A 15,389-nucleotide genomic window follows, 5' to 3' on the forward strand; every position below is an offset into this window, starting at 1 on the left:
GATTAGGTTGTAAACTAGGTTTTACTGTCCAGTGATTCCACAATGTCTAGAACATTTCAGTTTGTGGTATCTTGAAATTAAAATGTTTTTAAATAAGGATATATGCATATAATTGTTTATCCTTTGTTTAATAAATTGGTTGTGTAGATTGCAAAAAAACGTTAGATATAATTTGGTTTCTCCAGATGTTTAAATGCGTACTTTTTATTGATGGATAATGACCAAAATTGCAGCTAAGAAAAGAAAATACATTTTCTTATCTGAGAGAATGTTAGATTTCAAATCTGCCTCTCTTCAATAGAAACATAATGACAACCAGCATGTTTGTAATGACGTTTAATAATCGAGACACTCAGGATGTTGTGCTTCAGGTCAGTAATAGTATGTGGAAGTTACACTCCAAACCATTGGTCAAGTCTCTTTTTCTTATGCAATAAATTCTATTTTGAATCAGTATGAAAATTAATTAAATTATTTAGTATATGAATAAATTATTTGTAGAGGCTAATAATTTTGAATTTTGAAAGGATTAAATAGATGTAATAAGTAATAAACTTACAAATTATCGCATGTAACATTGACTATAAAATTTTTCCTGAATTATTCAAAAGTAAAAAATTGCTAGTACGCCATCAATAATATCATAATTTAAGTCTTATCACAATAATCTAAATTTATCAAAATATTATTAATTATAATTATTATAATTAATGTTATTGTTAAAAAGAATCTGATGTGGACACCACATGACTTTCTTGTACTCTTATTAAATTACATAATATCACATTTAAAAAAAAATGAAAAGTACATAACATTTTATTTCATTAATAACTCCTAATATTTATTCGTCTTTTTTTTATTGTTATATTGAATTATGATTTATTGTAAAAACATTTTACAGTCGGAGGTTAATAATTAATTACAGTGGAGAACAAAAAATAATTTTTTTTTCTCAGGAAAAACAAATATGTGATTCTGATAGTATTTTTTCTCCTGAATTCAAATATATCAGTTTTTCCCGTTCATGCAAGGTTTCTGAGAGATAGGCATTTATAATTTCAAACATATTAATACTTTTTGCATTCTTAACTACACCATTCAAACATTTGACTTGCCTAGAAAGTAAGAAATGACGATTTTCTGCTATATTTCACCTGTGGAGTATCCTTCTTGATGGTTCAACAATAATCGCCCAGCATATTGGGTTCCATTTGCCTTGATACCTCTTTCCCATAGCTGAAATCTGATGAAAGTGTTCCCCATGCTCATTGCCCACTGTGCCAAGATTTTCCGGGAAGAAATCTAGGTGTGAGTGCAGGAGTGTACTTTTCAGGACATATTGCAACCCAGATTTATAAGATGTTGTAAGATCGTTTGCAATGTCACGATAATTTTCTGTTTTTTTGATTTTCCAAAAAACTCTGAGTAACATTTTTGAATGCTTACCAAGCTGTTTTCTCCAGTGGATTCAATAGTTCCTAAAACTTTTCATCATGCATTACTGATAGTATTTGTGGACCCACAAATACACCTTCTCTAATTTTTGCATCACTAATTTTGGGAAACTTGTTTTAAGTACATGAAACCAGGTGTATTGTCCATTTCCTTGGCAAGATTCTTCATTAATCTTAGTTTGATATGTAACTGAGGTAGATACACATTTTTAGGATTACATAATGGGTGTTTCACATTTTTCTGTTCAGGAATGAGTGCTTCATGTTTAGGCCATTCTTTTCTTTAGTGAGTCACTATCAAGTGAAAATTTGTAACATATCAAAATCAAAAAAAATCTGAATTTTGGACTTTTTCTTAAATGCAATAATAACTCCTCATCGAGAGCTTTTCAACGATATATCATAAATGGTACTTACTTTCATCGGTTCCAGTGTTCATTCATCATTCTGAATTTAGACAATTTTTCTGAAGAAAATGACAGCATTTTGTAATGACATTTCTTCTTTTATGGTGACATTTTTGTTTCCTATAAACTTAGTTTAAAACCTGTACTTCTGCATCATGGCAATAAATTCCCATCATTATCTGTAGCTCATTCTGCTAGTATGAAAGAAATATATGAAAACTTTAAATTTATATTGGACTTCAATATGCAGTGTATGAATGAAATATTTGTGGTGATCTAAAGGTAATTGCACTTATTCTTGGTCTGCAGCTTGGTTACACAAAGTACTGTTGTTTTTTGTGTCAATGCCATAGTAGGCTCACTAAAGAAATGCAATTAAAATTTTCTGTGTGGTCATTTGGAATGATTAAAAGTTGTAAAAAGGATTTTAATTGGTGGAACTGCTTTCATAAAAATACTTTTCAGTGGCATTATTTTTTATGGTAATTACAACTTAAAATGTTCACACTAATAAAATATATATGTTAAAAAATATAAAACCTAAAACATAAGTTACCATACTGAATTTAATGATTGTAAATTAGATTTCTCCTAATGTACAAAACAAAATATAACAAATTTATAATATCAAAATTTTATGTGTCCTGATATATAGTCTTGATAAATCAGTTTTTCAGTACTTACCCTGTTATACTGTCTACCTAATAATATAATTATTATATTGAATTTTAATTATTTATATATTTATTTACTTTTTACAGCACGTTGATATTGATGATAGATCAACTAAAACAACTGATTCTCGTGGTGAATTGCTGGATCAGATTCGTCAAGGCATTGAACTAAAACCTGTAAGTTCTTAAATTTTCATTAATTATGTTGTAAAATTTTTGTTTTACAGTGCTTTAGCTTACTTACTAGTCAGTACTATGGAAAACTGGCTTCTTACACTACCATTCCTCCCCATTCCAACTCTCAGTAACCCATAGTTATTCAGTATTACTTTTACGTTTTATATCGTTTATGTGTTTATGATTGTCAATTTTTAAACATTGCAGTGGGCGATAGAAAAAATAACCCAATCTTGGATCATCTTTTCAAATCTCCAGTCATTTTCAAGCTGTCTTTTTTTCTCTCTTTTGACCATTTCTTAAAATTAAACTCTTTTTCCAATTTGAATCCCTTCATCTCACATCTCAAGTATGATTTATACTTGCCAATCATTTTAAGATTTGTTTGATTTGTTTGATTCATCTGATGTTAGTTTTATCTCCATTGCGTTGGTAAAAAATCCTCTTGGTCGGTCTGTTAGAGCTCTTGCATATTAAATGCCTATATTAATCTTCATCTTCTTGTGGCATCTGTTCTATTTTGAGAAAGAGTTCATTGTTCTTTTGCATTTTCTAACTCTCATCGGTTTTCCTTGGTCCAAGTATCTTTCATAGTATCCTTCTCTCACTAATTTCTATTTTGTCTATTTCTCCTGATTTACTGTTACGCATTCTGCACTGTACAGGGCTTCAGTTCGGATTACTGTGGTTTAGTACCTAATTTTACTGAACCTAGATATTATTTTTTTGTTGTATAGTCTCTTTTTCAGGGTGTAGACTTTGCATTTTGCTGATACTTACTTATTTCATTCTTTGTCTATCAAATTGGTTGAATTATTTCACTCTTAGGTACTTGAATTTCTCTGTTTTCTTGATTTTTCCTCCACATTTTGATTCTAGATATCTGGGAGCTTATTTTGTGTTTGTTATGTATTCTGATTTTCTAAAAGATATATGTAGTCTTGTTTTTTCTACTGTTTCCTTCAGTATTTTTTGTTTCTTTTTTCTCAGTTAAATTAATAAAACTTTATGAATAGGCTTTTGACTTTAAATTGTTGTTAATAATAAATATAAATTTGTTACTAATAACGAATACAAATATTAGTATTGTTTAAAAATAATAGAATAAGTTCCTTTGATTACATTTTGCAGAAGCAAAACTTGTCATAGCTAAACAGGGCTAAAATAGTATATTATAATTATATCTATAAGTAGTGAATAAATCTGTTCATAGTTGAATACAGTTTTATAAATCTGTTCATAGTTGAATAAATCAGTAGTAGCTGAATAAATCTGTTGCAGTAATTTTTAGAGAAGGAAGATTCAAAGTATTATTGGCTGGGTAATTAAATAGTATCTGAGTATTGCTTACTTTACAAATGAAATATGATCTTGAAAATGAAGCCCAAAACATAAACTTATTTAATCAACGGTAAATTATTTTTTCCTATTATAACTGAAATACAGTTTTCTTGAGGTAGTTAAGGCAAATAATGTTTTAAATTTTTTTTGTCTAGGTACAACCTGAAAATAGGACAGCACTCAATAGTCTTCCAGAAGATGGTTTAGCTGGTGCCTTGGCTAGAGCTCTTGCAGAACGTTCTAAAGCAATACATAGTGATTCCAGTGCTTCAAGCAATGAAGATGAGGATGATGAAGATGATGAATGGGAAGATTAGCATATAACTTTTAGTAGAAAAATTAATTCATAAAATAGTCAGTCAGTATATCTTATTTTCCTGATTAATTTTTAAACAATTTATAAGTAAATAACTTGCATCAGAAAGAAACAGCATAATCATTAAAATTACATATATATAACTTTGAATTTAAAGTAATTAAAAAATTATTGTAATATTTGCTCTAAGAATAATTTTTAAAAAATTAATTAATTTAAAATTTATTAAAAATAATAATTAAGAGCAATAATTAATTAATAATAACGTTAGTTAATTTACTAATTTAATTGTTAATTTAATAATTTTACTTTTATATTAACACTAAGTTACTTTCTGATGTAAGTTATTTACTTATAAATTGTTTAAAAATTATCCAGGAAAAATGCACTTTTAATTCTTTTATTTGAATTATTGTTTTTATTGAACTGTGTTGTTTACCAAATTGTCTTTTTCTTTATGACACTTTATTGTTTCTACTTTTGAACATGAACTTTTACAACATAGTATAATATTAAACTTAACTTATTGCGAGCTACTTGATTCCAATAAATCTTTTTTCAATTAATTATAAAATGCTAAAGAAAATCTTAAAATAGGTTTTATTTTTTTTTGTGATACGTAAAAATATTATTTACAAATTAATAGGATAAATTTTACTGCTTTTTTTTACTGAAAAAAAGATTCCACATTTTTACTGTTGTAGTAATAAACTAACCCACAAATAAATAAAACTAAGAGTAGTAAATTTTATTGATGTCCGTAGGCAGTCTCTTGAAGTATCTTTAAGTTAAAAAAAAACTTAAGTAATATTTTATTAGTAATGAAATACGATCTTATCACTTACTTAACTACATTAATGTTATTTGTTGCTCAACCCCTGACCTTAATAATAAATGTGGGTACTCAAATTCTATGTGAGTATAGACAATAAATACATTGTACTTGTCCATTTTTATTGTTTTTTAAAGATACTTCAACACTATGTAATTTGATAATGTTTAAAAAAAAAAAATATTTTTATGATGTTATATTGTTAATGCATCATTTTCACTATTCAAATTTCTTTGATGGATTTTACAATTACTTTATTTTTGTAAAAATGCTGGAATCCTACTTTATCATTATCATTTTTAACTACTCTTTTTCATCCTTCTGAATGCAATATTCAGTCATAGAAATTGAACGTAAAAGATAAGTCATCTCATTTAAGTTTTTCAACTAGAGTTGGCTTAGCAAATAATTAAGTCTTGATTCATTTAAATAGAATCATAATTTTACTTTTTTCATGTAATTTATGAAGCAAATTTAAATATTAGTTTGGTTTTTGTATGAAACTAATATATATAAAAAAAATATCAAATATATATATTTGATCAACCCAAGTACAGAATTAATAAAATAAAATAAAATAGTATGGACCTACCTTATTCCATAATCCAAGCAAGAGCGCTTTTGGCGAGTACCTCACATCATCAGTTGCTCTATAATTTTTCAAATCTTTCGTTACAAATTACACATTAAAATTGTACGTTGCAAATTGCACATTAAAATTAAAAATTGAGGTGAGGTGTAAAATTGTTAAAAGATCCTTTTCCAATTAATTTTTAATTTTAATTTACAATTTAATATTTTGAATATAAAAAAAATTAGTTTTATTTCTATTTTGATTTAATTGGAAAAGGATCTTTTAACAATTTTAAATTTCAATTTTAATTTTAACGTGCAATTTGCAACGTATAATTTTAATCTTAATGTGTAATTTGCAACGAAAGATTTGAAAAATTATAAAGCAACTGATGATGTGAAATACTCATGAAAGCGCTCTTGATTGGATTATGGAACAAGCTAGATGTCATCCTATTTTATTTTATTAATTCTGTACTTGGGTTGACCAGATTAATATAATTTGTATAGTGGAGAGGAATATGATTCTGGAAAGGAACAATTTTAGAGAAAAAAAGTGTGTGTGTGTGTGTGTGTTTATATAATAATAACAGTACCTTTATTGAATAAACTATATATGTTTCAACAAGAAACAAAATATATTTTGAAAAACAAAAGTACAATTTTTATAAACTATGTATAGCATTGATCTTAAAACCTTATGTATCAAGGTTGTGTTACCCATGGTCAGTTGACCGCCCTGGGTGTGGTGGGGAGTGGGGTAATTGAGCACAAAAGATTAACACACCAGAGTATACTACTTTTAATGAAACAAAAAACAAAATCAGTTCTTTAAATTTTGAATGGTATCAATTGCTTAATAGCTTAGAATTTAAAACAGAAGTTAGCAATAAAAGAGAACCAAAAGTCAAAACTGAGTTCATTCTTTTCATTGAAATTGTAATGAAAATTATCTACTGAATCTTTCCAAACTTTTTCAAAATTTCTGGATGGAACTTGGTTTAGCAGAAGACATGAGGGTGGGGACCTCGTGGATGAAAAACCTACGATATTTTGCCCTGTTTTCTAATTTGCTTTTACTACACATCTGTGAACATTCTGTACGAGACCTTAATTCTAGCAACATCTTTCATTTATCTCCTTATCGAAATCAGCTGCAGTAATTTTAGTGCACTAAGGTTTACACTATTTCACAGACGTTTAGGTTAGAGTTAGTTTTTCTAGGTTAGAAAAACATGACAGCATAACTAGACATTTCCTATTGCCTATTTTATTCTTTTTCCATTTTGCCTATTTTACTTAGGTAATCTATATCCACTTGCGTTAATTTCACAACTTTACCCCTGTTACGCAAACCCAGCACAATGTCTTTTATTTTTCAGTATTTCGTCTTTTTCCTAAGTGATCCTGTAAAAAATTAAATTATTTTTTCTTTATAGAACATCTATAAATTTATCTTGTTTTTAATAACCTCTGGCAAAGTTCATTATTATCTTTATTCAGATTCTCAAACTTTTTGTTTTGTCCGTTTAGAAGAGACAAGATATTTGTGTTTAAGATGTTTATCTCTTTCTTGGCGGCCTGTATTCTCCTTAACTTCATCTTTTAGTTTTTCTAGCTGTTTAAAATCCATTGGCATATTATCGACAAAACTAAGAAAAAGCCTGCTTATTATCCACAATACTTATCGTTAATTCACTGGTATAACATATAATACTAATAGCAATATTATATTGTAAGAATTATTCAAAATATTTGATAAGTAAATACAGACTTATAAACAGAAAATAAATTTTAGTTAAAATGTTAAATTTATAGTATAGTATATGAAATGTAAATAAAACAAAAGATAACATTATCTCTTAAAAATGTTTATTTGAGGCAATAAGCCAGTAAAAACAATTTTCTTTTACACAGATGTATAATACACAATATATTCTAAAATAGAAGAGTGAAAACAAATATGTCTGTCCTCAGCCAGACCAATACTAAAATTTCTTTATGCAGTTTATTGAAGGGCCTAGAGGACAAGGGGTAGAAGTGCTAAAGACCTCTTTTCAAGAAAATTAATTTATAGTTTAATGGAAAAATTTAATTCTACATAAAACATGAAAAGTAAAAATGGTGGTATAATGTTTACACACGAAGATTTTTAAAATTAAGTTTTAGATTTGTGTTTGGATATGTTTATATTTTGTCTTTTAGCAGCCATTTTGTAATAAGAAGTCACATTTGTACTCCTTTTCCTGCAAATGAAAAAAGCTATGCAAATGCAATAAAGCTAATAGATTTGGTCAAAAGTAAAATCAAGTTATAATAAATGCATTTATATTTATGTATTTATTATATTTTTATTATACGCAAGAAAATTAAATAACTCGTGCAACATCACTGGTCTCTTGCAATGCTGTGATTTAGTCTGAACCAGTGTCATAAATATTGTCAACTTCAGGTTCTTCCTCCGCGTTTGTTGAAATATCAGTCTCAGCAGTCTTCTATTGTTCAGCTCTTTGTGAGGTTTGCTGTATTGTATATTATCACCCACAGAAAGTGGGTTTTAAAAGTTGTAATGTGTGGGAGGTATAAATGGCAAAATATTTGTGAGTGGCATAAGGTTTACAAGATCCTTGTATTTTGTACCTTTTCCAGTGATTAGCAATAATCTGTGCCCAATTTCTGGAACGAACATATCTCTTCCTTTATTCTTTCTTGCATTTTTCTTGTCCTTTTTAGGTGTCAAGAGGAGGTGCTAGAGAAAATACATGCATTTCCTCTAGCGAGGTTGTGTGTATTAAGTTGTATTTCGAGAGATGCTTGGAATATTATGCTTTGGTGTATGTTAAAATTGTATCTGCAACATTTTGTGAAGGTCAAAAGATATTGCGATATATGTACAACTGGTTCTTTAGCCTTAGCCACAGTTGATTTAGCATTCTTTGCTTTATGCAGATCAAACTCTTTTTCCTTAATAAAAGTATTTTTTGCATCAGATGATCCATGTTCGATAGTGTCTTGTAGTTTGTGATGTGTGTGAGGTTTATTACAACTGACATTGAGAATTTGTTAAAAACACATCTCCATAGAAAAATATAGTCACAGGCTCTTTGCCTCTTTCTTGGCAAAATTCCTGATGAAATCATCAGGTTTTATCACTTGAAATCATCAAGGTTTAAGTCGCTATTCAGATATTTTCTGTCTGGGGCTTGTAGCCTGGAATAGTGACTACTATAACGTGTGTAACAGTGAAATATGTTCCTTTATCAAATCCATCTTTTCCTGGGCAGTTTAATTTGCAAAAGCTTTGTGGCCTCATTTGTCTCAAGGTGTAACACCGGTTTCTGATTCTTTTTCTTAATTATAATATTAGTGATATGCTTGTTTCAGTTTAAAAAAAAAAAATTCTTTATATACCCTTATTTCTGCTAGGTAATACTTGCAGCTAAAAGATATACCATGAATCACATTTTCCTTTTCCTTGCCTGTATCATCCAAAACAACTGGAAAACTTAAATATGACTGTTGTAATTCCCAGTTGCTGAGACCCCAAGTATTCATTAAAAAGTATTTTTCATTCTTCCTCATTCATCTGCCTATTGCACTGGAAATTGCAGTTATGATAAAAATTTTAATTTTTCTAGCCTCATATGTCCTACCTTTTTAATCTGTGCATGCTGTGCTACTGTTTTGTGCATTACATGCCTTATTTTTTTTTCTAAAGGGTTTTTTCTTATGGGTTTTTCTCCGTGCATGTTTAGGTCACTTTGAAGGTAGTCGCTCTGCAATATTTTGTTCCTCCGTTTCATCCAAAACATAATAGAAGATTTTTGTAAATAGCGTAATTTTGATTGAAATGTCAGGGATTTAAAAGAAAACACATAGTACTGTAATAAAAAATGACTATTTAACAACATTGTTAGCAAATATATGTTTAGCCTTACCTTTGTGAGAGGAAGGTTCGCTGAAAATGTCATCGTCTGTGCTAGGACTACAGGTCATATCTTCATCACTGTTAGACCTAGCCTGCAGACAATGGAAAAATAGGAATGTAATCTGTATGACTTAGTCAAAATCAACCTTTAAGTACCTTCATATACATATGGAAGGTTTTCTCTTGAGTCTGACATGGTTATGTTCCTGGCTGTATCTAGAGTTCTAATTAAGTAACAAACTAATGAACAATAAAACTAACAGCTAAATTAGTTATTAAAATATAAACGTTATCATAAGAAAAAATAACTAAAGAAAGCAGCATGAAATTAGTAAACAATAACAATCACGTAAATTAAAAAAATCAGCTATAGCTTAGTGGATAAGGGAAGTGACTTGTATCCCTTGTCCACTTATCAAAACATATGTTTCAGGAAGTGGTTTTTCTATTTGCTGCTTGATCTCAGTTCTGGGCAGAGATATAGTTAATATTTTTAATCCTATTGGCTACTCATTTCTGCATATAACTTTTATCAGAAAAAAAATCACTTGCACCCCTTGCCCACAAAGTTGTTCATATATATATTAATTTTAGATAAATTTTTTTATAATTCATTTTTTCTTTCTTTTTCTTTTGTACGTTGAATAACTAAATATAATCTCTTTTTCAGCCTCCACAAAATACAGAATTAGAGAACACTCTTACCTTTAGATTTAATTTACTGAGCATTTGGCACCGTTGGTATTAATAAATTGTATAAATTAAATTTCCACTTACCAACAAATTTAAAAAGTGTAAATCTTAGTACTTTCAGAGCTGTTACTCACTCTGTCTTCAGGGATTTTCTAAAAGATGTTAATTTAAATTCAAATCAATATTAGTTTTTAAATTAAACTGTTATGTTCATAATACTCGGTTGTCAAGAATAAAATTAATTCATACGTCAATAAGACTAACATCATGTTTGTAAGATGTTTGAGACTATTATCATAACAAATATCATAATAGACAGATAATAGTTGCAAACATCTTACAAACATGACGTTACTGTCTTATTGATGTACAAATTAATTTTATTCTTGATGACAGACTATTATGAACATAACAGTTTAATTTAAAAACTAATATTGATTTGAATTTAAATTAACATCTTTTAGAAAATCCCTGAAGACATAGTGAGTAACAGCTCTGAAAGTACTAGGATTTACACTTTTTAAATTTGTTTGTAAGTGGTAATTTAATTTATACAACTCTTACCTTTACTTTTTCATGTTCAAAACGTTTTCAGGTCTAAGCCGTTCATCAGTGATGTTTTTTTTAATAATTCTTATTTCTTTACATTTTCACATTAAATTATAGGATTATACTTTTATTTTTTTTATTGATAAAAAAATATAAAAACATTTTAAAAATTCAGAAAAAATACTTTTTCAGTCAAGAGAATGAAAAAGTATTGCAATAACTATCAATTTATCGATATCCTATCTTTGTATGCCAACTTAATTATCTTTAATAAGAATTTTACCATCAAATTCTGTTTACAGATTTATAAGGCTGAATTAACATTTATATATATTGTATTTTTTATAATCAAAAACCAACTTGAACAATCCTATTACAGAATTACAAAGTAAATGAAATGATACTTTATTTTACTTCTTTATTCCATTTGCACTTTCACAGGATTCCGCATCATCAGTTGTATATAAATTATATAAAATTACATATCATTTTTTTTTAGAAAAAAATTAAAATTACTATCATATATAGAAAACATGTATCTGTTCATGTACAGGTGAAATTACTGTTCTGAATCTGATGGTTAATTATTGGTTTTCTATTGTTTTTACTTATGCTTTTATCGATAAAAAAATTTAATTCGGTCTTTATAAACAGAATTTTAATTTATCGGTTAATATTCTCTCAAAACTCTGAAAGTGGAGGGTATAAAGGAAAAAATTAACACAGTTATATTATTAATATTAATAATAGTCTAGTGAATTGCATTCTAGCAGCAGAATATAATTATTTATAATATTTTTGTTCATTTACCTACCGCTTACTAATTGTAATTCTTTTTCTCTGTTTAGTACTTTTCACAGATATCTCTGCTTCATTAGAATATGTAAATATGTATGGAAATTCATTAAAATTGTATTTTAAAAATTAATCCAAATTAAAATTTAAATATACCAGTTTACATTTTAAATTATTGAATTTGTTTTAATGAATTTCCGTATTTTTATGTATATGTTCTGAAGAAGCAAGTCTCTTTGAAAACAGTAAGCGTAAAAAAAAAGTAATAAAAGGTATTTAATTTGTTATGACTGACGTAATGATTATCAACAATATAAATTACTAGAATCTGCAAATACATAAGCCAGTGTGGCAAACATTGATAAAAATTTTTTTATCATTAAAATTAACTGTTAAGATACAACTGATTATAACACACTAGAATGAAATGATCTTGATTAACCTTAAGATATAAAAAAAAACCTCCTGACTTGGCTAAAAAAGTACTTTCATATCAGTTTTGGAAAATCTCACTAGATTTCTTACACATGTTTATTATATTAATTAGATTTATTCTTCTTGACATTAGGATTCGATTTGTTGGCCATTTATCATCTTTCCCGATCATAATTTAAATTTTCGGTTACCTATAATATTTGAGCAGCACATATTTTTCTATGTGCTGTTTAACACATTAATATGAATGCAAGTTTACAGGAGAATTTGTGATTGAATTTCCCATCTTCAATATCTTTTTTAGGAAAAATGTTTTTAATTAAAGAAAATTAGTAATCTGCAATTATTTTCTTACAAATACCTGTATTTTATGAGAAAATTAAAACTATTGCATGTGCGATATTTTAATCAAACCGTACTTTAAAATAAGACAATTTATGTTTTATCTCTAAAATTCATAATAGGGATCTTGCATCATCATCATCATTTTTGTCATCTGTAATTATTCATGTTTAATCATTCTAAATTTTTGTATAAAAATATTAAAAACTCCGTTTTGTTTAGTGGAGCAAGATCACTCTTCTAAAAGTGTTTTATTTAGTTTTACAGGCTGTTATCTTGTTCTTCAGAAACTGTTTGTAATAGATACAGCTGTTATTTGTGTATGGCTTTTACACTCCCTCTTTATTAGATTACAGAGATTTTCATCTTTTTTGAAATTAATTTTGAGAAAATTGAAACGGTTATCATTTCATTGTAGGTAGCCTGTTCTATTGTAGACTTATGTAATTTTTTTTTTTTACATTTATATAGGGGAAAAACAGGATAGAATATGTGATTGATCGTAATTTTATTAAGTTATCGTTATTGTAAATCTCTTGATTTGTTTGTTTTTAAGCAAAATATATTTATAAACTATTTGGTAATAATTAGTAGTTAGTAATCAAAATTTACAGCAGTAACAGTGAATATTTTATTAGTACATTAGTATTTTCTTCAGGTTTTTATTTTTTCTGATCATATTTTTAAAAAATTAAACATTTTTTTCTTTTTTTAATTAAAATTAAAATACTTAACTTGTAAATAAATTTTAGTTTTAAAAAATGCAGTGTTTCATTTTAAAAATATATTTTGTCATTATTATTATTATAAGTAGCTTAGATAGATTTATATTCTGTTTGAAGTCATTCGTATGATATATGATGTTTTATATGATTATTTTATATAAGTTCTTAAGGGATGATTTTATTTTATGTTTTTTTAATTAGTATTATATTTTCTTACATATTACTCTACTATGTTGTTTTATATGTAATTTATATATAAACCACTGAATTTCAATCAGAAAAGGCAAGATTGTTTCCTTTTATGTATCTGTATTACTTTAAGTATTACTATAAACTATGCCTGCAGCCGTATGTAATTTTGTTAATATTAATTAATTTTTTTTTTTAATTTATATTCGTATTTATTTATTCTCTTTAATTGTTAATGCCCGATCATCACTTTATAAATGGTGCTGAATTAAGAATTTTGTAGCTGTGTGAAAAATTTTTATTTAATAGCTATATATTAAAATTTTATTACATCTTAATTAAAAATAATTCAATAAACCAGTCCTGCAAACATTTTTTTAATCTCAGAATTGGCAATTTATTATTTTAAAATTGTAATGGTTCCTTTAGTATATTAATATTATAATTGTTTTCTGTTATAGATACCTATATATTGTAGATATTAACAGGATGCAGTTTTCAAAAAAAAAATCCACAATTTTTTTTTCATTATTGGCAAAATATTAACAAATAGAACATATGTTTCAATCCTGTATGGTTTTCATTGTCATTAACATTCTGAACAGTAATTAAACATTTCTATGAGAAAACAATGAGACTATCAAAAAAGATGATAATTTTATCCTTAAAGTTATATTAGGTTTTAGTAGATTGGCAATTTTGATACAAAAAGCAGGGTGCAATCATCTGTCAACCTCATCAACACTTGTAAGTTTAATGAATTATTCTAAAATTCGTTATTTTTATTGATTAATTTATATTGTTTTTTGTATAACGTACAGTTGATATATAATCTTGAAGCTCGTGTATAGGATTATGATCTGAAATTTATATAGCTTGTGAAAAATGCGATTGATTATTATTATATATATATATATATAATATAATATCTGTCTAAAAATAATACATATATATATTATCGTATTTATTGAGATTTCTATTGTCATTCACCAGGTTGGTATTTGGATAAGTAGTTTATAGTTCAGTTTGATAACCCTACACGCCACACCTTTTGGGATTTGGAAAGAATCTCCTGCAGGAGACCTGTACATTTTTGCCTGTATTTAAACTGGTAAACACAAAATCATTAATCGGTAATATGCTGTTCCCATCCCCGGTAAAAATGTCATGCTCTCTCAAGGGGTTGTAAACAGAATAGATGCAACTACCTGTAAGTAATATTGCAGTTGTCCTTTATATGAAGGTTGTTTGCTTGTTGTAGTCCAATCACGGGACATAATAATTTCTCATGATCTGTCTTTTCCTTAAATCACCATCCCTTTTTGGGCTCTAATACTACACATCAGATGTTACTAGGTACATAGAGTCATACTAGGTTGTAGAACTTATACGAGTTGGTAGGCCAGTTGGTCTAGTAAAATTATCTGATTCAGAAGAAAATAACTTAGTTATACAATAAGCCTAAAGGTGGAACGGTGAATGAGTAAAGCTAAGTCTCCTAACAGCTCTTAAAATAAATATAAGTACTATTTCCATATTATTTATGTTCATTATTATTTTTAATGGTGTTTAGTGTAACTTGCAAATCCAATTACAGATTTTGTAATTTTAGTATTCTGAGAAAATATATTGTTTTAATGATCTGATAATATTTATTAAGCTGAGTATATTTATTTTTATTTATTGCAGTTAAAACAATATAATTTATTGGTGCAAATTCTTTTGGTATTTTTTTTTTTGTTATTTTTCCATCTTTTTAGTAAAAATATGTTTGTAACTTTTTTATTAATTCTATTGCTTTGATAACTCTAGTTTTATTGTAGTTTGTTTATTTTTATTGTTAGTATTTGTATGTTCTGTAAATCAATAACTTATTTGAACTAAATAAAGCCACATGTGAAATTTGTAGTAATAGATTAAGTAACTCATTCATTATTCATATAAGCAAATGAATTTGTT

At 27.1% G+C, this 15,389-nt stretch overlaps 1 protein-coding gene across 1 annotated transcript in view; it reads left to right on the top strand.

Annotated features, from left to right (window-relative positions):
* Positions 1–15,389, top strand: part of LOC142328762 (actin nucleation-promoting factor WASL-like) — a 61,630-nt gene that overhangs the window by 34,330 nt on the left and 11,911 nt on the right. The window contains exons 9-10 of the mRNA XM_075372784.1: positions 2,623–2,712; positions 4,209–4,411. Coding sequence (XP_075228899.1) covers positions 2,623–2,712; positions 4,209–4,370 — 252 coding nt within the window. The 3' untranslated portion in view covers positions 4,371–4,411. The remainder of the gene's footprint in view (positions 1–2,622; positions 2,713–4,208; positions 4,412–15,389) is intronic.

The sequence above is a fragment of the Lycorma delicatula genome, chromosome 8 (assembly GCF_047948215.1).
Source record: "Lycorma delicatula isolate Av1 chromosome 8, ASM4794821v1, whole genome shotgun sequence".
NCBI classification, from domain to species: Eukaryota; Metazoa; Arthropoda; class Insecta; order Hemiptera; family Fulgoridae; genus Lycorma; species Lycorma delicatula.